This window comes from Nelusetta ayraudi, unplaced genomic scaffold (genome assembly GCF_046127955.1).
Source record: "Nelusetta ayraudi isolate G7.1 ecotype Tasmania unplaced genomic scaffold, CSIRO-AGI_Nayr_v1 ptg000005l, whole genome shotgun sequence".
Classification (NCBI taxonomy): Eukaryota; Metazoa; Chordata; class Actinopteri; order Tetraodontiformes; family Monacanthidae; genus Nelusetta; species Nelusetta ayraudi.
In genome coordinates, this window is record NW_027466055.1 from 1 (window position 1) to 22,464 (window position 22,464).

A 22,464-nucleotide genomic window follows, 5' to 3' on the forward strand; every position below is an offset into this window, starting at 1 on the left:
ACAACATGGAAGCTGAAAACCAAAGCAAATGCAGAGAAGCAGTCGGCCTGAGCGCGTTCAGTCGCTGCTTAGCCTCTTGTGATTAATTGTACTTTGAATAATGAGATGGAAGGAGGATGTTAATGGTGAATATTTTGTTCCACCGATGCAGCCTCAAACATTTCTTTGCCCGTTTCTGCTCAGACTTTTCACATTGATTTAGCAAAACACACAGCGCGGCGGCTGCCAGCAGCGGAACAGAGCCGGGCCCTGGGGCGACGGCGAGCCTGATTGTGTTCAGATAAGGACACGCTCAATTCTGCCTCACACTATTTGCATTTTTTTCCACCACCCCCCGCCCCCCCGCTCCCCTCCAACTGCCTCCTCTTCCTCCTCGGCTTTCACGCAAATTGAAAGGTATGCAGATCACCGCCAGCGCACGCCAGATGAACGTAATGAGGTGAAGAGCAGCGAGGTCTGAAGCCAGCTCCTCAACCGCGGCGCCTGATTGGACTGTCAAGGCCCCACGCAATGTGGGGGGGTGGGGGGTTTGGGGGAGGGAAGAGAGGGGCGAGTTAATCAGCACCTAGTCCGGACATCTTTTATTGAAAGGGTTTCCGTGTTGCGCTGTTTGCGGTTTGGCTCTTTAGCTCTTAATTGCTTTGGTTGAAGAAGAAGAAGAAGAAGAAGGAGAAGAAGAAGAAGAGGGAGGAGGAGGAGGAGGAGGAGGAGAAGAAGAAGAAGAAGAAGGAGAAGAAGAAGAAGAAGGAGAAGAAGAAGAAGAAGAAGAAGGGGATGAGGTGGAGGAGGGGGTGTAGGAGGAAGAGGAGGAGGAGGAGGTGTAGGAGGAAGAGGAGAAGGTGGTGGAGGTGCAGGAGGAGGAGGAGGAGGAGGAGGAGGAAGAGGAGGAGGAGGTGTCTGCAGCGACTCCTCGAGTGGATGGAAGTGGAAGCAGTTTCACCAAATGAAGCGAGCGGACAGGAAGCAGCTGCAGGCTGAATCATGTGACGCTGCTGCTGGATGAAACTGAAGCGGCGGCGTCAGTTCGATGTCGAGCTGCTGTGATCGACCTGTGCGACGCACGATGGTCTTTTCCTGGTTTCAGCTGATTGTTTTGCTTTTTGAGGGTCTTTTTTTGTTTCCCTGCTTTTCTGCTCAGCAAGTTCAGATCACACCAGCGTGTCGCGCCGCGTTTAGCAGCCGCTAAAACACACTGAAATATTGCGCTTTGCAAACCGATAAAAAGTTAGAGTTGCTCCTTATTATTATCACCAGAGATAATAGTAATGAGAAGAAAATATTTTGCTTATGCAATAAAATTGCAGCGTGTCTGCGTGATAAGATTTGATCCGTATCGCCTGTTTGCAAATTGCTCTTAAAAATAAACAAACTGAAGAAACCAAAGAGGCGCTCGTCCGCAAAAGGTGTCAAATGCCAAAGTAAAAGAATGCAAGTGGTGAGGTGGACACATTTATCTTAGTAGAAACCCAAACCCTGACGTATAGCATCACGTCAACGCTACAGAACAGAACCAGGACAGAACCCAGTGTAGTTGGGGGGGAAAAACAGCAACACCTCAGGTTTTCAGCACACACACACACACACACACACACACACACACACACACACACACATCATGAAGGCCGAGCTCCAGTTAGCAGCCAGTTAGCAGCCAGTTAGCAGCCAGTTAGCATCACTGCAAACTCCAACTGAATCTGTTCCGTGTTGTTTTTCTCCTTCTACTTCCAGAATAAGTACTGCTTGTAATTGTAATACGTGTGTGTGTGTGTGTGTGTGTGTGTGTGTGTGTGTGCAGAGTAAAATAGCGCTGGTCTTGTGGTTGTGCTCCCTCTCCTTGAGGAGGGCAGGGGAGCATTAACAGCCGACATACAGAGTGTAAACACGACGTGTTATTCTGAGGGTGGAAGGAAAAAGCGCAGCCTCTCGTGCAGCTGCGCGCCAGGGCAGACGGATGAACGTAGCTCTCCTGCGGATGTGCTTGTGGAAAGGATGCGGTGCGATGCCGCTGCGCTGGCGGTGATGTTGCAGGACGCACAAACCTTGAAGTCTTCTGGAAGCAGCAGTTTGCTGGTCCTGAGGAAACTGAGGATGTAGCGGAAGATCTCGCCGTCCCGATCTATGAAGTAGTGCTGCTTCAAGCTGTCCAGCACGATGGGCTCGGTGCCATTGAACAGACGACTGATTCTGAAAATTGAAATACACACACACGCACACACGCACACGCGAGGCAGCCACGCACACACACAAACACAGGGAGAGAGAGGGGGAGAGGGAGAGAGAGCGGAATGAGCAGCTTCCTTCAAATGCATGAAACAATTACCCTCCATTTATTTTTCAATTTTATTAGCACTAAGCTTGAAATGCATTAGCATCCCAGGTTGAAACAAGGGGCTCAAGGCGCAGTTCCTCCATTCCAGACTTGTTTGAAGTGTCCCTTCTGCCGAGAGATTGTAGCAACACACACACTCGCCGCTTGTACTTACAGAAATTAATGGCATGAATGCAGCATTACAGCTCTATTATTCCATCTGTCAGAGGGACGGAATTGAAAAAAGGAGATGTGAAGGTGCACATACTAATGTGTGTGGGGGGGGGGGGGGGTTCTGGGATAGAATGGAGGACTCCTGGCTGTAATGAATAGAAGGAAAGTGGTGCAGTTTGATCCTGAAACTATTGTCTGTGCATCGTTGTTCAATCTGATGACAGGAGATTGACAGGAGCTGAATCCACTGGCATTCCATGAAAGAGTTGAAATACAAATCAGATAAAAACATCAAGTAAGTGACAAATGACTCCAGAATTTGATTTGGGGAAATAAAACGACATTTTGAGTGACATATTTTGTCAATTTCTCGCAGTGTTAGTCTTCTGTTTCAAACAAATTAAGATCAAAATAAAATTTAAAAAAAAATGGAAGAATTTAAAATTAACAAAAAAATTAACATGACAATAACATTAAAAAAAATAGATTGTTTTTCCCCGTTTAAAGAAAGACTATAATTTGATGACAGCATCGGTCTCTCCAAACACTGGCGACCTTTCAGCAGCAGCAGTAGTAAGACACTTGTTGCAGCAGCCCAGTGTCCCGCAGTTAACCCTTCCCACAGACAGGGGGAGGGTGAGAGCTGGCCACAGGCTCTCATCAAGGCAAAGAGTGGAAAGTGCTGTTATCTTGAAACTTTGATGGTGCAGTATTGGTGTCCCGCCTGGAGAAATGCAGGGACAGATATTCATTTCCCCTCGTCTTTGTGTGTTTTCGCAGCTCGCCGCCGCCCTCAACGCCGCCGCTTTATGGCTTTGTTCCCTCCTACACGCTAAATATCTCTGTCTGATCTCCACATGCAGTAGCTCAACCAGCGCGGTTGAGAAAAAAACCCTCAGCTTTGCTGCGCTGAAATTCTCAGTTTAATTTTTAACGTCTTAGCAGCGGCGCAACCTGCCGTCCAAACAAGTTCTAATTGCGATTTACACGAGAAAGCGGCTGCACGAAACCTCCGAAAAAAAATTAATTTTTTTTGTTTATTTTTGCTGTGTGAGAAAGAAGAGCTCTTGGCAGGCCGCTGCGTCGCTGGCAGTATCATTATTTTGCTGCAGTCAGCTCTTTAATCAGGCGCGGCCTCTAGGTCGGCTGTATGACACAGAACATCGACAAAAAAACAACTACAACAACAACAACAACAACAACAACAGCGTCTCAGCCTGAGCGCTGGCATCGTCCAGCTCTGTGCGGAGCCGGAGGAGCGGCGCAGCGGCGGAGGTGCAACGGGAGGGCCGGCAACAATTCACACATCTTGTGTTTTTAAAAAACGGAATTTAAAATTGCGATCCTCAACAACTTTGCGCACGCCGCGTTTGCGCGTCTGCGGCTCCTCTGACCCCGATGTGTCGTCTCGACACGCCGCGGCCGTCACGGCCGTCAAAGCCAGCCAGCCTCCGCTACGTCTCGACGCCGCTGTGTGAAGAAGCAGAGCAAAGATGGTTGTGCCTCCCCTCCTTTTCTCTCACTCCGCTCTCTCCTGTCTTTTCTCTCGCTCCCTCCGTCTCCATCCCCTCTGCCTCTGCTCGCTTTCTCTCTGGAAATCGATGCAAAATGCTTTATAAAAAACCAATACTCATCTCCCTGTTTGGCCCGAGGTGTTCCTTTCTCATATGGTCTTGCAATTCTTCCAGCTAGAATTTCACCATACCCCTCCAGGCCAACTCTGTTTTTCATCTCCACTTTTTTAAAAAGCAATTAAAATGCTGCCTGTTTTTCTTTTTCTTTCCCTCTCTTCCACTCCCCCCCCCCTCCTCCTTCTCTCTCTTTCTCTATGTTGGTTTTCTCGTTTTTTTTTCTCCCATTTCTGTTCCCTGAATTGGGGGAGGTGGGAGGGATGGAGGATTTGTTCTTCTTCTGCTTTTTTTTTTTTTTTTTATCGCGTAGGAATAGAAAAAGGTTGTTATGAGGGGAAAGTACACAGGGAAATTAACAGAGAGCAGAAATAAACAAAGAGGGACCTGACGGGAGGGGGTTGAGGGCGGGGGGGGCAGAGGACAGAAATACAGCAGAGTCAGGTGGAGTGAGAGAGAGAGTGAGAGAGTGAGAGAGTCCATCAAGGACAGGAGGCTGAAGGCCAAGGTGAGGGCAGGGAGACACTGAGGTGGGCATCCTATCCCCAAAGAGCGCCCCCAAGAGGTGTGTCAGTGTGCCGCATGTTTGGGGTGGACAGTCACACTCACCGCGGTGGAGTCAGTCATGACAAAGAGGCTGGCGGGAAATGAACACGGTGAAAAGACTGATTTCGCCCCCTAGTGTTGGGGAGGAGGACATGTTCCCGGCAATAATTTGGTTTTCTCAGCTGCTCGTGCGCTGGGACCAGGAGAGGAGGCCGGTTAGAGGAGAAAACTGAAGTTTGAGCTGTGCTTGATGCAGCCGTGCAGGTGAATGTAGTCACTCACACATGGCTGCAAGAGTTTTAAATGGGCTGAAAGTGAAGTGGTGAGATTGAAGCGGGTCTGCAGGTTGACAATATACCTGTGTCTGTCTCTCTCTGGTCACGACGCGTCGTCATCATCGTCCCCCTGCAGCATTACAGTGTGTCTAGACTGAATGCAACCGCTGTGTCAATTTAATTTTTTTAAAGGTCCTCCCAGCGTGGGACATTTAAACATTGACGTCTGGCATAAAGCCGAATACAAAATACTGCCGGATTCATTCGACGAGGCTGGTAAACGGAAATGTTCTCATGCCGGCAATAAATATTTACATTTATGTAAAGCGCGTGTCCAAATAAGGAGACCTTACTCTTTGCTGTATATTCCCGAGTCAGGATCTGACCGGGAATTCCAAGTTCTTTTGACCATTAGATGCTGCTCATTTTCACACACCGGCCCTTTAAGTTTTAAACAAGCGGCGCAGTAAGGCCTCTTTGAATGGCTCCGACTGGCACAGTGAGCTGCGGAAACGATAAGAAACAGAGAGCGTTCTGAGAAATAAACAGTTTTCTATTGCAACTGGGTGACGCCGGCGCTCAGATCCAGAGGGGCTGCTAAAAAAGAGCGTGAATCCAGCTCAGAAACATCCGTCATGTGTGGACACAGAGGACTCTTCTTCAAAGAGAAAAAACGTCCAGCGCTCCCTTCAAAATAGTCCCCTTGTCTGCGGAACGTTTCCCCTAATTTCCTCAGCTCCACTTCAAGTGAGTGTGCGGCTCCGAGGGAGGACAGTGGGAACAGAGTGTGCATCAATGTTTCACGACCCCTGTCCCTTAATATGGGCCACGCAGAGGAAGATGGATAAGGGCACATTAGTTACTAGACTAACTTTCCCTTGGCACGCTGCATTATTCAGGCACCAATCTATTAAAAGTAATCATCAGCTTTAAACTCTTTAACCCCGCTCCTTTAGCCGCTCGGCCTGGCTCGGCTCGGCCCGGCCCTGTTCGGCCCGGCCCGGCTCGGCGGGACGAGGGTGGACGTGGCGTGCACGCCCATGCCAGTGTAATTGTTTTGCTTGCTGCTGTCAGCCATTATCCTAATTCACACAAAAGGGGGCCCCTCCTTTCACTGGCTCCAGTGGAAAGTGGAGCCCCGAGGCCAACTGTACACTGAGGAGGCTGGGAGAGCGAGGGCTCTGGGAGTGTGTGTGTGTGTGTGTGTGTGTGCGAGAGAGAGAGAGAGAGAGAGAGAGAGAGAGAGAGATCCGGAGTGAGAAAGACATGGAGAGGGAGCAAAGGAGCACGTGTGAAAGAGAGAGAGAGAGAGAGAGGGGGAGGGAGAGAGAGAGAGAGAGAGAGAGAGAGAGAGAGAGAGGGAGGGGGAGGGAGAGAGAGAGAGAGAGAGAGAGAGAGGAGGAGTGAGCGTGCACTCCAGCACTCCAGCACTGGCACTAGTCTCCACTCTTTGCTCTCACAGTGAAAACACTCTTTTTGCTGTTGTGACACGACTTTGTACTGCGTTCGCACAGCAGCCAGTGTGTGTGTGTGTGTGTGTGTGTGTGTGTGTGTGTGTGTGTGTGTGTGTGTGTGTGTCTCCTCAATGGCTACTTTGTACGGTGCAAAGCATAAAATATAACAACACACACACATACACACACTCGTAACTTGTAAAATGAGTGGTGCAGTTTATGTGGTGCAGATGAGAAGACTCCAGTGACTGTGGACAGCACCTGTAGCGCTGATTGCCCCCCCCCCAACCTCCCTCCAAAAACCCTCTTTGTCTCTTTTGACCTCTTCCTGGGAAACAGGACAGCCAGTTTCCACATGGAAAAAAAGGCCATAAACATGCCTTTGAATCCAACACAATGATGAAGCCCAGCGCTTGATGAGCGCTTTTCTCCCGATGACGTCCCACCGTCAGGAATAAAGAGCAGAGTTGTCGGGAATTTCCTGTCAGCGGACTCGCTGAATATCCGACTTTATTACCCAGGGATTATGTGGATCGTTTCCTGTCGCCAAATTTGGCAGATTTTCCAACGAGCCGGCGAATGTTTACCTTGGCCCACAAGAGACTGCGTCAGCTGATGCACGCTGACAAAACTGGGCGGCACCAAATGGCAACAGGACATGAAAGAGGAGAGGGTTTGGGGGGGTGGGTTGGGGGGATTGGGGGGGGGGGGGGTCAGGAAAACCATCTCTTACAGATGAGGAAAAGAAATCCATAAATCAGCCGAGATGTGTTCATCATTAGCTCGGCGTGCTTCTTTCAGCGTTGCCTCTGGCCATGTCACCTTGTTTGTGGTTGGAGCTAAAACGGTGAATAAAGTGGGAGGGTGGATTACCAAGCCGCTCTCGCACCATCTGAATCATCGTGACTAAAACTTGCAGCGAAAGGTCAGCGAAAAATAAAATAAATAAAATGAAAATAAACAACAGCTGAGAGAGAAAGAGAGAGAAAGAGGAGCGGGGTGGGGAGGTGGGGGGGTCTTGGTTTTGTCCACGGTGACATTCAGAGAGCGACTGTCACGGTTTTTATGCTTGACTTGACATTTCAAAGTCTGGCTGCTGCTAAATCAAGAGTCTTTGCTGCTATTCAACAGAATAATAGAGAAATCAATAACTGCGTGGTCTTATGAAGGAGGGATGCACAGCAGGGAAACAGGACGGCGCACGAGTACACGTGCATTCTCAACAAACACACACACACACATTTGTGTTACATTAGCTAATGAAGGCGCGACTTCTGCTATGTTGCTTTTAAAATTGTCAAGTAAATGAACACTGGAGCTGGACTGAGATAGCGCTGGAAACTCAACTGCCTACGCCTGCTTTAATGAAGCAGCCTAACACACACACACACACACACACACACACACACACACACACACACACACACACACACACACAAGCCACGATTCTAATCAGCAGTTAAAAAGTGAAAAAAAGAAAGCACCGCTAAAATAAAGACAATCACTAAAACAAAGTCAATGTGAACTGATATTGAACTCATATCACTCTCCCTTGTCTGTGTAAGCTGCACTGGTGCAGGTGCCAGTCGGACTTTAACATAAATCCAATTAGAGGGAACGAGAATAAATAAAAATACAGGCAGAGTTTCTACTAACGCCGAGCCGTTCAATATTAAACAGCGCGAAAGTCAAAGCCCGTTGACACCCATTGACCTTTAGAAATCACAGTTACTCCTCAAAACACATCAGCAACAGCCAAGGCAGAGCAAAGGCTTTCCCATTCACAACACACACCATGCAAGCTGCTGGTGGGGTCCTACCTTGAGTCCGGGTACTTTGTGAGCGTGGCCAGGCTGCTGGTGTACATGTGTCCTCCGACATCGATGTGCACCGGAGCGTTGGCTTTGGTCAGCTGAGCCGGCAGAGGGATCCCCTGGGCGGCCAGGGGAGAGACCGGGGACCGGGTCAGAGACAGCCGCGACATGCTTCTTCCCTCCTGGAAGCAAGTGTAGATGAAAGCCATGGCAGTAAAGATGAATAAGGAAGGAGATCAAGGAGTGTGTCCGTGTGTGTGACGCCGAGAGAAATAAAATAATAAAATACCACGCGGCACGCACACACACACACACACACACACACAGAGACAGACGCGCAACAACAAGAGAGTGAGAGCAGGTAGGATCTGCTCTGAATCCTATCAGATCACTTCCATGTCTGTCTGCTCGGATTTTTTTAGCCTGGGAATTATTGCCACCGCTCTAATTAAGTATGTTTGCATCTTTTCATGCAGCACCGCAGGCGAGGATAGGAGGATGCTTATTAGAGGAGCGGGGTGAGAGATTGGGAAGGAGAAAGAGAGAGGGGCTGGGGTGGTGTGGTGGGAGGGCGGAGTGGGGGAGGGGTCGGGGGTGGTGGTGGTGGTGGTGGTGGTGGTGGGGGGGGTTGACGGATAGAAAAGACAGAGGGAGGAATGTTAGGTGTCAGCCTCCAGGGGAATAAAACGAACTGCTGCTGCAATATTCTAATTAAAGGTCGCCTTATGTGTTAGACGTGATGCGCCCAGACACACCAGGCACCAATCTGAGAGCAGAACAAGAGGGGGGGGTGGTTGGGGGGCAAAGAGAGAGTGAGAGAGAGAGAGAGAGAGAGAGAGAGAGAGAAAAGAATTTGGTGGAATGACATGAGTGGGGAAGGTGGCGGCGGTGGGAGAACTTTTATTTTCTTGTACTTTGCGCTAAACAAAAGATGGAGTTTTGCTGGCTGCTGTGAAAGACGGCGCTCAAGAACTCAGACTGACGGTGCATCAAATCACTCCAGCTTTTTGCCTCCACACTATTAAAGGCCCCCAAACAGAGAAGTTTGCCTCTCTCCTTGATATATGCTGCTGGTGGCAGTGCCGGTGCCATTCTGAAGACACAGGTTGTTCTGACCATGTGGCTCCGGTCCGCTCAGAGTTCAGCAAGCACCAAGCTGAAAGTTGTTGATTAATATTTTGTAAAAAAATAAAAATAAAAAATAAATAAATACTACAAAACCATTGAAAAATACACTTCCTCGCAACAACCTTTGCATAAGTGTTTGGCCATATAGTTTTCAGGTCGGTGAACAGTCACCTCAGGCACGGACTGAGATTTGGTGTGACTCCGCTGGCAAAGCACTGTTGTACAAAGTGAACCAGTGGGAGATTAAACTTGTTGGGTTTTTAAATTGTTTTACTTTTACGCACGCTCCCTGAACGACCCTTAAAGCTGGATGACGTTGTCGCGACTTTACAAAAAAAAACTTGAAAGTCACATTATCATCATTTTGGCATATAAGAAACACACACACACACACACACACGGCCCGAGGCCCTTGGTGGGAAACACAGATCCCTCCTGACGCAGTTTACGGCTAAACTTTGAATAATGCCGTCTGGCTCTTAAACGGATTGAGATAATGCCATTTCATCCTCCTGCAAATCGACAAAATTGATCCGTGTCTTGTTGCACATATGGACCGATTTACTGTCACGACTGCTGGAGCAAAAGTCCAGATCAGCCCCGAGTCGGCTCTCCGGGAAGTGCCGCGGGCCAAAAAGTGAGACTGGTGCTGGGGTTATTTTTATTTTTTATTTCATTTTATTTATTTATTTATTATTTTGCGCAGGGGTGTTGCCCGCCTCACAGCAGTATCATGTTCACTTAATACGATTACAGGGCGACCAGATTACATTTCAAATCCCAGGAAAAGAAGGGGGGGGGGAGGGGGCGATGGGGGGAGGGGGGGGGTGTGCGGGTGTTGGAAAGACCTGAGAAGTTTTGGGAAGGTTTGGACGCGCACCGGGTTTTCACTCACGCACACAAATTAAGAAGAGGAAGAAACGAGAAACAGAACCGCAGCAGCCTCATAATCACGACTTCAACATCTTGTTTCTCCTTCTTCCTTACCTCCCACACACACACACACACACACACACACACACACACACACACACACACACACACACAGAGAGAATAAAATCGTGATAAGAGCCCAGCGGTGAGGAACCCTCGTCCACAGTCTCAGCTCTGCGATCTGCCAAAAACGCAATATGGCGTCTTTTTTTTTTATTATCCCCCCCCGCTGTACAATTAAAAACATATTCCGATGATTTATCACGGTTGTATAAAATCCGCAAGTGATAATTGTGCGTGTCGGCGGAGAAAAATATGAAAATACAAAAAAAAATAATGTAATAATAATAAAAAAAAAAAAATAGAACGGAAAGAGGAAAAATCCGCCGGTATTTGTGTTACGCTGAAGCGCCGGTTCGACTCATCGGAAACTACTGTCTGTGCGTAAAAATACACAGTGGAAAGAAACAAGAAATCTCACCCTACCGTTTCAAACATCGTAGGGAGTCCAGAGGAAATCCGTGCCGGCGGTCAGTCCCAGCTGCTGTCCGCGGATATAAAAAAAGAAACCCGACCGAAACCCGGAAAGAAGAAGAAGGAAAAAAAAAATCTCAGATATTCTCTCCAAATGGAGCCGAGTTTGTTGCACAACTGGAGCGCCGAGCGGCTCGAGCGCGGAACCGAATGCGTCGCCAAGTGCGGCTGTAATGTCACTAAACTGCTCTTTTCTTTGTGGGAGGAGGGGGAAGAAAAAAAAAAAATGTGAAAGAGTCGAATGTGTCCGGCACGGATGTATGGACGGACGGATGGATGGATGGAGGGCTCGCAAAAGGAGAGTGCGTGGCTTTAAAAAGCCGTGTAAGGTGGTGTCCGCCTCGACCTGTCCTCACCGGAGCCTCTTCGTAAGCGAAGCGCACACAGGAAGCGTCCTTACCTTGTACATGGATGAGACGATCTCCTTCCCCTTCTCAGCTCTTATTGGGATAACGCGTCAAAAATGTGCGCTCCTGAGCTCGAATCCCGCTTCGCCGTTCCAAGCTTTCTTGTCTTGGTCTTTTCTTCTTCTTCTTCTTCTCTTCTCTTTTTTTTTTTTTTTTTTTTGCCTAAATGAAACTAGCCCCTGTGGTTTGTTATGAGAAGAAGAAAGCCAATAATCCGTCTCCAAATAACAGAGCAGAGCTAAAAAAGAAGATTCTTGCTCCGGGCTGCCCGAGCGCCTCTGGGCCAGGGATTAGGCTACAATTAGCTCAACTCCACTCTCTCGCTCAGGCAATTTTCTCAGGGAAGAAAAACGTGATACCCCCCCCCACCCCCACCCCTCCGTTCCAGAAATTATCGCTCAGCAGACAGAACAACTTCCAGCTTCTTTCTTTCTTTTTTTTTTCTTTTTTAAAGACTGTTTCCTCTCTCCGCCGACACGCAAAGGTGGACGTTTCCTGTAGAACGATATAAAGTTGTGATTGAGATGGAATTGTTTAGTGGCCCAATAGATTTAAAGAAGGCCAAAAAAGAAAAAAAGAAAAAAGGACTTTAATCAGTCATTCCTTGTGTTGTACCACTTCCAGCTAGTGGCCACTCATCTCACTCTGCATCTCCAGCCGCAATGTAAAGTTCAGAGTCTGCCGAGCTGCCATTGTCCCCCCCTTCCTCCCCTCCTCCAGCACCACAGCCCCACAGACGCGCGATCAGGGCGCAGTAACTTGTTGATAAAGTCCGCACCGGGTGGATCGGAGCTGCTGGAAAAAAAACGCGCTGGTATCCTTGAAACCAGTGTCTTTGCTGCGGCGCTTCGCCCCGTGTCCTCGCGCTGCTCTCAGCCTCTCTCCCCCGCTCTTCCTCCCCTCGCCTCTCCCGCTGCCTCTGCCTTAATGTCTGGAGTTGGAACGACGAATTTTCCTGCAGGCCATTAAAACCAAATGACGTCCACGGACATGCATGCACGCTGCTGCTGCTGCTGCTGCTGCTGCTGCTGCTACAGAAAAGCGCCCTCACAACCTGCCTGCAGCCAAATGCGCCATTTCAATTATAGCGCAGGGGCTTAGATGGAGATATCTGCCCAGAACAACCTCCACACACACACGCGCGCGCGCGCGCGCGCGCGCGCGCACACACACACCCCTCCTCCTCCTCCTCACTCTCGCGGTAAAAGAAGCAGGCAGCCCCGCGGACTTCATGGAGCGAACGACAGACACTTTGGGGCTGATCATTGTTATTTTTCTGGCTTTTACGGCACGATGTGAGTGATTTGTGAGCTTGGCTGTCTTTCTCTCTTTCCTCATTCTTTCTTTTTCAAAGCGTTCGCACATTATTGTCATATTTGGGGAGCGCAGCGTCTTGTCGTGCACCTACTTCACACTATTCATTTGCGTATTTGTTTATTTTGTAGGGGGGGGGAAATATCTACATAATTGATGCCAACGCTGCGCCCGGCAATTAGCCACTCTGGTCCGTACCACTGGGTGCGAGACGTGACTCTCACAGGGGCTGCTCGTTTCTTGATATCTGGCGCCAACCAGTGTAGGAACGTGTTATTGGTGCGTGGAGCTGCACATCTGGGAACATTTTGAAGCCTATTGAAATGTTCATCAAACGGGGCAACAAATGTGTTTTTTCTTTGAGTCAAAAGGTTCTGTCTTTCTTATTTTTGAAAAATATTTCAATGTATTTTAATACGTTTAAAAAATAAATAAAATAAAATCAGGTCTCTGCCTTGATCTCTCACTTCATGATTTGCATTGTCCTGCCAAGCTTATATTAACATAAAACCTAAAGAGGAAATGAAATAAATAGGCTCGTGGATTGACAGAGAGACTGGTGGGAGTCTCTCCTTGAAGTCCTCATAATTAGACGCAGCTCGGCGCCTCACAGCGATCCCATCTTAGCCTCTGGCCCAGATTTGTTGTTTCCAGGGGCATAAACTGGAGGGGAAGCTGGCTTTTTTTTTCCTCATTAAAGGAAACAAGCCCCGAGTTAGTTCAATTACATGGAGTATGCAGGGATGTTGTAAATTTAAAGATTTAAATAGCTTACAAAGTGGCCCGGGGCCCCATCAGTTAATTTCCTTAATTTATGGATTTTAGCGGCGTGTGTATGTGAAAGGGAGGAAGTAGGTCATCTCCAGGATTTGCATGTGGCGAATATAATTTAGATCCAAACTTGTCAAAACGCTGACCGGGTGTCAGTTGAAGGGCAGTCCAGGGTTAAAACACGCAGATGCAGGAGAAAGCAGCAGATCAATGGAAGTGACTCGTGGGGAACCTCTGGGTGACAGTCAGAGAACACAACTCTGGTCCACCTCACATTCAAGGGTCGCTCCACTGAATCACCAGAGAGGAAAAAGTCCATCCTTGACCTCTCTCCCTCTGTGCTAAAACACAGGGAGCTATAAATGTGTCCTTTGTGATGTCACAAAGGGCACTGACTCCCCTCCCAGAGAGACATCGCCTGGGCCAAGTATTCAACCACCTTCCAAACCCAACAAAGCATCAGTTAGAGGGCTTTGTAGGAAGTTGTAAACAACGGGTTAAATATAATTTTTTTTTTTTTTTGGACGTCTGCAGTTTTGCATTACTCATGAAGTGAACCTGCTTCGCTACGGTCCATGATAAAAAAGTAAAGATCTGAAAATATGAGACTCATAAAAGACTAAATGAGAAAAATTATTAGCCTTACATGAACGATACTAAATCAGTCAAAAATTTCCCTTTAGTCTGCTTTGGATGCCACACATGCAAATGAGCTTTATGAATTAATGCATGACCCTGTAAGAATAATAACTCTGCCTGTGGGTCTGAGAGCAGGTATTCTCATCATTGGCGTGGCCTGAGGTTGCACAGAGCAGCGCAGCACCCAGCCTTTGCTTTTCCTCCTCCAGCTCACGAACGTCGCTCCTTTTGTCAGAGAGTGATTGATGAGTTTCAAAGCTCTCGCTGCACATCTTCACACTGCAGCCAGCCTATGTCCTTTCATTATGAACCTGTGTGCTTTCATCACGTGGCTGTTACTGTATTTGCCTGTTGGAGGAACGTTGTCGCAGACCGAGACCGAGACCCTAGAGACGTGGTCTGGAGACTGCTCTGAAGACCAGTCTGGAGAACTACAACACTAGGAGATGAGCTCAAGTCAACTCGGCAACATCAGGCTCATTGCAGTTCCATCCAATAATGAACTCACAGCAGCAGCACTCAGACATGCAGAGAGAAGCCCCTCTGTTCATCCTCAGCTTTTCTGGAAACTTAATTGCTGGCATTAAGGACTGGGGGGGGAATTCTTCGCGGTGCTTGTTAGGTGTTTGTGTGCAACACAACCCTACATGTTCTATTAATAAACTGACTTAGCACCCCCCCCACACCCCCCACTTCTCTCTCTCTCTGAAATAATGAACAATAAGTGTCGCTGCTGCACCTCAGACACACGGCAACATCAAGCAGAATGTCAAATGGCAGAGAGAGGGAAGCGATTGACAGCGAAGCAGGCCTCCACCAAGCATGCAGATTACTAAAAGCAAGTTCTGGATGTTCTTTTCAAACTTGGCCCTCTCGCCAGAGGGCGAAGCAGAAGGTGTGGATCTGATGTGAAACGCTTGAAAGGGAGCCTTGCGTTTAAAAGTGGTGATGTGACTGCGTAGCTTCAGCCCAGGGCTGGAGCTACCTGGCCCAGTGTGGTTCAGAGGACTGAAGACTGTCAGCACACAGAGTGGACAGGAAGAGGTCTCAGTCAGGAAGCTGAGATGTTCCCAGGACAGAACGTCTCAATTCCTCAACTGATCTTCTTTGTTTTACACACACCAGCTTTCTAACCATTCACCTAGAGTAGATTTTTTCCCATTTCCATATCAGTGCATCAGTGTACACAAGAGTAAAACTGGCCTGAACACGACCTCGGTGGACTGTCTGCTGACAACTCAACGGAGACGCCTGGTAGACTGCAGCAGTCCTGCAAAACCTTTTTCGCCATTAGATGGCCGGAAGCTGACAGTCACCAGCCACTCTGGAGGATTATGGTGAAGGCCGAAGAACACAGCGACGATAACAGGAAGCGGTTGAGCTCAGTGATATGATGCGGATACGCAAGTTCACTCACTCAACTTTCCCAGTTGTTCTATAAGGCTCCATTCAGCAGCTCAACGTGTCAACACGAAGGGAGGAACTACTTGGTTCTAACATACGTAATAAAAAATACTAAGATGTATTTTTTGGCATAAAAAGAAATTACTTCTTGCTGGGGTTTATAAACAGCAGCAGCAACAACAACAACGACAACAACAATGACAACAACAAAATCTCCACATGTACAGTACAACCAAGAACATCCTCTGACTCTCGTCCTCTCTGTACACACTGAAATGGTGAGTTGTTATTATTATTATTATTATTATTATTATTATTATTATTATTATTATTATTATTATGTCAGTCTGTAATTCATCTCTTATTTTTTTCTTCTTCTGACATAAAATGACATAGGGGAGTTTTTTTTTCTTGCAGGCAACAAAGTTTGCACCAAAGAGAAAAAAGTCTCTTCTGCTGCCATCATGTGGTGTGAGAGTCTAATCACATACAAGCTGTAAATGAAGCAGCAGCAGGTAAGGGGGGGGGGGGGGGGGGGGGGGCAAGCTTCTCCTTTCTCCTTGACTGGAGAACATTGACTGAACAAAGTGACAGATTGCCACGATGCCTTGGCTGTGTTTCGGTTGAAGAGGTTGATGGACTTTGTGTCCACAGTCACACATCCTGAACCACAGGCTCCCCCCAGCAGACGGCACATCCAGCACATCCGACTGGCAACCTCTCTGCGCATCGGTACAAAAAAGAAAAAAAAAAGTGAGGGGGGGGGGGGGGGGTACTTGCAAAATGTGTTATTGTGCCTGAGGCGGCGAGGCCGTCTTACACATCTCCAGCATCATGCTTTGAATGTGTGAACAGAGGAAAAATGGTCCTTTGCTTTTGTTGCTGCTACTATTTGGTTTAGCAGCGACAACGTGAACAGTGTGATGTCTCCAATCACATCTGCTATGCATCACACACACACACACACACACACACACACACCCACCCCTCCCACCCCCCAGCCAGCCAGCCAGCCAGCCAGCCAGCGTGCCTGCCTCGGGGGCCAGTCCCTGGCACCGCCGAGCACCCACAGTCCTCATTAGAGTGCATGTGTCACGGCGGCATCAACCCGCAGCAGCAGCAGCAGCAGCAGCAGCCTTGACTTATGCTTTGTATTTACAGTCATCCATCAGCACGCTGTCACCGCCGACGGTCCGCACAAACTGTTTAGAGACGACCGCCGGCCCGTGTTGGCAAACCCCTGATAGGTGGAGCAGCATCCTCAGCGACCCCCCCCCCACCCCTGTCTGCAGCCACGTTGTTGGGACTGGTAATGGACCCGCGCTGAAACCCGAGTCCCCTCTCCTCTGCTTTTGTTGTGCGCTGAGCTCCCTAACAGCGGCGGGGTTTGAAGTGTCTTCTGACGGCCTGCTGCTTTGTCAACACTGCGCTGGGCCTCCCAGTGCACCACTGACACTATGGAAAGCCAGCAGTGCCCTGGGGGGGGAGCGGGGGCGAGGGTCAGCGCACCCTGGTTACAAAAAAAAAAGAGGGAGACAGAGTGAAAGACCAGAGTGAAGAGAGCGGAGAGAGCGGAGAGGAGGCTGGTGCGGTGGCCGTGGCCCCGGGGCCCCCGGGGGGCCGAGCGGCTCCGTGCAGCTCCGTGCGGCTCACTGCTGCCACACAGGGACTGAGGCTGCTGCTGGCTGATGACACTTTATGGTCACAAAATGCAATCCCACCAACTTCACTGGGTGAAAATCCAGCCTTCACACGCTGAGAGAGTGAGGCTCGCCACACGAGGACTTGTGGGCGCAGTCGCTGTGAGTCGTCGTTGACGTTTCATTGCTTTACAGGAGGCGGAAGAGTGGGTGGGAGAACAACATCTAAGCTCAGGCCACATGGAGGGATAATGGAATCCCCCCCCCCACCCCTCCACTTTTCTTTTTATGTAAAAAGAGAGACAAAGCGCTGCGTAGCGGAGCGCTTATTAGCATTCTTTCAAGTGTAAAGGTCGCGGCCAATCCAAACTTTACAAGCCTTCTCTAACAGCAATCTGTTTCCACTCAGTGAACTCGGCTGAAATGGAGGAAGAAGAAGAAGAAGAAGAAGAAGAAGAAGAAGAAGAAAAAAAAAATCATCCTCTCATTCCTAATTCTTTTTGTTTGCTCTGCTGGTTGGGATGTGCGCGCTTCAAAGACACTCTGGAAATCGGCCCTTTGTGATGTCATCAGTGGCGCTGAAACCGTGCTGATACATTTTCCATGAGAGTGACCTGCAGCTGCCTTGTTGCTGCCCTCTTTTAAACACAACAGGATCCAACAACGTGTCAGTTTCAGCACTTGGCTGGAAACCAGCATTCACACTGGATTCTGGCCTTTTCATTGATCATAAAGAAAGCCACATGCTGGAAGATGATTCTTACTGGATGGAAGAAAGAGCATATTATATATAAATACATATATAAACAAGGCTGGCTGTAATTTGTATGATGACTATGATCTACGTTTAAATACGTCGATGTCAAGATAAAAAAGACAATTGTCTCTGTTTTGCTTCCTTTCAATATGTGGAACTGATCAACTTTCCATCCTTGAACTGCACATCTCTGCTGATTTTATCTAAAAACTGGAAATGAGTCTGAAGGTTGTACTGGAAATCATGACAGAGACTTGAGACAGATTGCATTTATAGATGTGAAACTGCACTATTGGCTAATGGTTGCATCAAAGCTAAAAGTGCGGTGTGTCAAAGGGAGACGGCGTCCTGCTTTCTTTGACTGTCATGGAACACTGGAACACAAATGAAACTTTTTGTTTCATTTGCTGACTGACATGTTATTGAGTGTATTAGGAGAAATGGTGACGAGCTTCTGTCTTGCTACTCATTACATTCACATCTCGACGCCATTCTTGGGGGAATATCCCAGACCTTTAAATGCGAGCCAGATTATATGGGGTTATTTTCATGGCCAATGGCGCCATGAGGTGCATACATGCCGTTGGGGTTCACCGTGTGGCAATTATTGTACCAGGATCCTCCAAGGTATCGCTGAGCACAGTCATCGTCCGAGTTACCATGGCCTTTGTCAAAGGTTGTGAGCGTCATGTTGTTGTGGAATGTGAAAGTGTCCCCTAGAAATGAGAGAAACAGCTGTTATAGAGTGCAATGTCTGTGATGCAGCCTGAGCCACTGGGAATTATATGGCATTAATAGGAATCTGCACTCTTTCATCTTTACGGCTACATAAATAAATACTATAACTAGGGCTGGGCAAGTTAACGCGTTATTATCTCGTTAGCTCATTTATTGATAAACGCCGCCAATTATTTTATGGCGCACTAAGTAGGAGCCGTGACTGACTTTCCGATTTCTATTTGTGAGTGCACTTCTTTGACACCTGGGTAGGGGGTGTGTGTGTGTCACTGTGGGGTTGTAGCCACAACGCGATGCAATGACATTCACCTGTGCGCCTCGGATGGCTTGCTGTGGTGGGGTGAGTGTCGGAGGTCATTGTGATAAAGAATAAAGTCAATAAAAAAAGAACCTGGAAGCCGGACTGGAATTATTTTTGCACAATCACTCCTTCGATTAGCCCACCGCGGCTTATTTATTTATTTATCAATCGCCAGTTAGCCGCAGTACGTGCTTTTATTTTGTAAAAGTGTGTCGCTGGCTGCTGCGGAACCAGAAGAGAAAAGACTTTGTTCGTAGTTGGCAACTAAAAAAAACTTGAACTTGCCACTGTGCCGCCCTTCCTTTGTGATCATGTACTTCCTCGCCTTTCACCATCTTTCATCCACGCACGGCGCCCTCCTCTGGAATGCATTGCTGAGAGCCGCCACCTGCCCTCTGCGCTGCGACCGGCCCGGGCAGCCCACAGGCGCCTCCAGATAACTCCTGTCTGATTAGCTCCTTAGGAGGACATTGTTCCAAAAGCAATTCACTAGACGCCCAGTATTAATTTAGTCCAGAGAGAGAGGCCATCCATCGTGGGCAGGGTGGGCCACGCCTCGGGTCGCCCCTGCGGCCTGCTAATAGCACACCACCTCCTGGCCTGTCACTATAAGTGATAGTCTCTGCAAGTTTGTTGCCGTGTTGTGTGTTTCTCCCATCAGGCACTTCTCCTTCCTTCCTCCCTCCACCGCCGCCTGGCCTCTCCTCTCGCTCTCTGTCAGCGCCGTGGTTCGGGGCAGGTGTCTCCTCTGTCACGTCCATCACTCACGCTGCTTGACGACGGCGAGACGCCGTTCAGGGTCCAGGGTCGCTGAAAGCTCCCTTCTCCGCTGGAAGAGGCTGTAGGAGAGATGGAGAGGATGAGGATCTCTTCATCCAATCAGAGGTTACCACAAAAGATACAAAACCTTTTACAACTGAGCATTCCATGCATTGTTTGATGTGAAGCACACCGTTATTGATATGGAGGCCCAGCTGTGACTGCAGGGGTTCCAGCAGCTGGGAAGCAATGATGTCTTTCCTGTAGTCTGATGTGTCTGTTTGAGAGATAAAGTCATATTGCTGGAAAAGGTGGAGGAGAGTCTGCGTTTGTGCTCAGAAGGACAGAGAGCAGGATGTCGGCGGTGGATCAGCTCATCAGCAGTCGGGCTGTTTCGCTCGGAGGATTACTTCCCTCATCAAGTCGAAGACACGGCCGCCAAAATAAAAGAGTGCACCTCAGCTTGTGGAACAATAATAGGTTTAAGGTGACTTTGAATATCTTGTGTAGGGCCACGTCACAGACTGATAATATCTTCATAATATGCACCTTTTAACCACAGACAGAAAGTCTGAACAAGTGGGCTCTGTTCTGTTAAAACAAACTGAACTGGTGATGTCATGCGACTTTTTTGCCCAGCCAAGGGTTGGGTTGGGTTGGGTTGCTGTTTTCAAAGCTGGAACGCTGCACTCGGTGTTGGAAGGTGTTGTGAGGACTGCAACGCACTGCAAGAGCTCACAAAGCTTGTTCTCATTCCAGCAAAGGAGATGAAAAGTCTGTCTCGTTAATGTTAATCCTGTGAATGACTGTTCACCATCCTTCCAATGTGGTCGGCATCTTAGTCCCATATTCTAACCTGTCTCTTCCAGCTGGTGCAGGACTGACTGACTGACTGACTGACTGACTGACTGACTGCATTACAGGACCAGATCTTGTTTCCCTCTTTGGACGTCCAGTGACTTCAGAGAGGTGCAATTTGAGATTTCGTGAACAACAAATGTCTCAGTGGGCCTTCAGTCCAGTGAGGTTATTGTTAATTTGTGTGGAAGGTAGATTTGTCCACTAGCAACAACACTCGCCAGGCAGATTTGGCTGCATCACGCATTTCACTTGCTAAAACTTTCCTCCATAAAACTTTTTAACTTGAAGACAGAATTCTTAGTCAACTACTCAGCGTTGGCAGGAACTCTGGTCTCGTCTCTGCTTCAGCTTTGTGAGCAGGATTACCAACAGCCTTGTATCAGCAGGGGTGGAACATACTTTGATCTTGTCAACCATATGTTGACCTTACTCTTACGATGTGGGCTGACGGATGAGATTAAAATTCACCCCTGGCCATATTTGCTCAACAACCTTGGAGCTCCATCTTAGATGCACTTCACTTGCTCATCATGTTGTCCACAGTTATCTTGGTTTTTCTTTAGGAACCAGCCTGTTTCAAATCAAGAGCAGCAGAATAAAAGCCGGTCAAAGGCACAGCAGCGAGGCAGAGCTGTTTGATACCGTATGGCAGATCTGTACTGGAGAAATCTGTGGTGTGAGTGAAGGGCCAGACTTTTTTACTATTTGGCTGTTCCATTACTGCCAATTAACACTTCTTGCCAATCACCCACTGCACTAAAGCTAAGTTTATGTACTGTATACCGTGGACTATGTCAATTTACACAGACAGACAGACACAAACCTAACATCTCTCAGCATTTCTCTCATGCTCTCAGAAATCTCCTCCTTCCTCCTGTCCACCAGCGGCGCCACCCAGATGTTCTCCTCAGCCATCGATGTGTTCTTGCATTAGAAATACATCCACACTATGCCACCATCAGCGTTCGATAGGGAGTGTGTCAGTGGATGGGTTGAGTATCCAAAGCAAACTGGAGGGTGGAGGTGCCCACCTTTAACTGTCTCAGCTGTCCCCCTGGCAGTGGTGGAGTCCTGGTGGAGGCTCCGCCCCGAGGTTGGAGAAAGACTTTGCCCACAGCAGCTTGTGTGACTGGCTTCATTATAGATCCTGTGTTTATTGATTCAAGCTCATTAAAGCTGCTGCATAATTCATGCCAGCGCCAGCGTATTGCTTAATTAGCGGACCCGCAGCCGCCTTCATGGCTTGTTTTAGTGTCAAACAGAGGCGTGACAGGTGGTACAGGCAAATTGGGTACCAAAGTACACATTATTGCTCCAGACATACCTCCACCGTGCACGACAGCGCTGCCTGGGCTTTGTTCAGGGGAAAACTAACCAGCAAGAACAACATTACTCTTGGATATTTGTAAGATATCAGGTGCAGTGCTGCCATCAAGTGGTCATAGAGGACATTTTCCTGTTAAAGAGGAGTTGACTTTATGTTCCTCCTGGGGATTTAAACGGTATCCAACTCCAGCATGGGATGTATTTGTACATTTTGGAGGAAAAAGCTGCGAAGGCTAAACAGAAAGTCAGTGGTATTAAAAGCCTCACTGCATTTCACTGCTACTCAACCTTGCAAATCATGAATTAGTGTTTGGCTTCCAGACTGGCCTGGTGTTGATTGAAAGGGCTGCTTGATAAAAAGAAAGAAAGAAAGAAAGAAAGAAAATAAAAAACGAGATGCTTGGCATATTCGACTGGGATGGGAGACCCCTCCCCACCTCCTACGCCCCCCACCACACACACACACACACACACACACACACACACACACACCCTTTCAAAATTATTTCCCACTTGTCATTTTGCTTTGCTTGATTAGCGACGGAGCCGTGGCAAATCATTTTAATGAGGTTTGTATCACTGAGGAGGCGCTTCTGCTGCTCAATGAGTGTCTGCACAGCAGCCAGATCAAACAAGGATCTCAAGTGAAGGTGGGTGCGTGTGTGTGTGTGTGTGTGTGTGCGCGTGTGTGTGTGTGTGTGTGTGTGTGTGTGTGTGATTTAACATGGCGTGCGCAACTCAGTGTGAGAAGTT

At 48.3% G+C, this 22,464-nt stretch overlaps 1 protein-coding gene across 2 annotated transcripts; it reads right to left on the bottom strand.

Moving 5' to 3' along the window:
* Nucleotides 1-1,874: 1,874 nt before the first annotated feature.
* On the bottom strand, nt 1,875-11,775 carry LOC142901948 (BTB/POZ domain-containing protein KCTD15-like). Of its 2 annotated transcripts, none has more exons than XM_076046705.1 (3): nt 11,195-11,775; nt 8,206-8,381; nt 1,875-2,184 (listed from the first exon to the last, which is right to left on the bottom strand). In XM_076046705.1, the coding sequence occupies exons 1-3, from the start codon at nt 11,201-11,203 to the stop codon at nt 1,890-1,892; spliced, it is 480 nt and encodes a 159-aa protein (XP_075902820.1). In that variant the 5' UTR covers nt 11,204-11,775; the 3' UTR covers nt 1,875-1,889. The 2 variants fall into 2 exon arrangements, with proteins under 2 accessions (XP_075902820.1, XP_075902812.1); XM_076046697.1 differs by lacking the exon at nt 11,195-11,775 and adding an exon at nt 10,747-10,969.
* Nucleotides 11,776-22,464: the final 10,689 nt, after the last annotated feature.

Bases quoted from the DNA above. Each gene is read 5' to 3' on its own strand.
- LOC142901948 (XM_076046697.1), bottom strand. The intron at 2,185-8,205 runs GTAGGACCCCAC...TTCAATTTTCAG, and splicing joins ACAAAGTACCCGGACTCAAG to AATCAGTCGTCTGTTCAATG.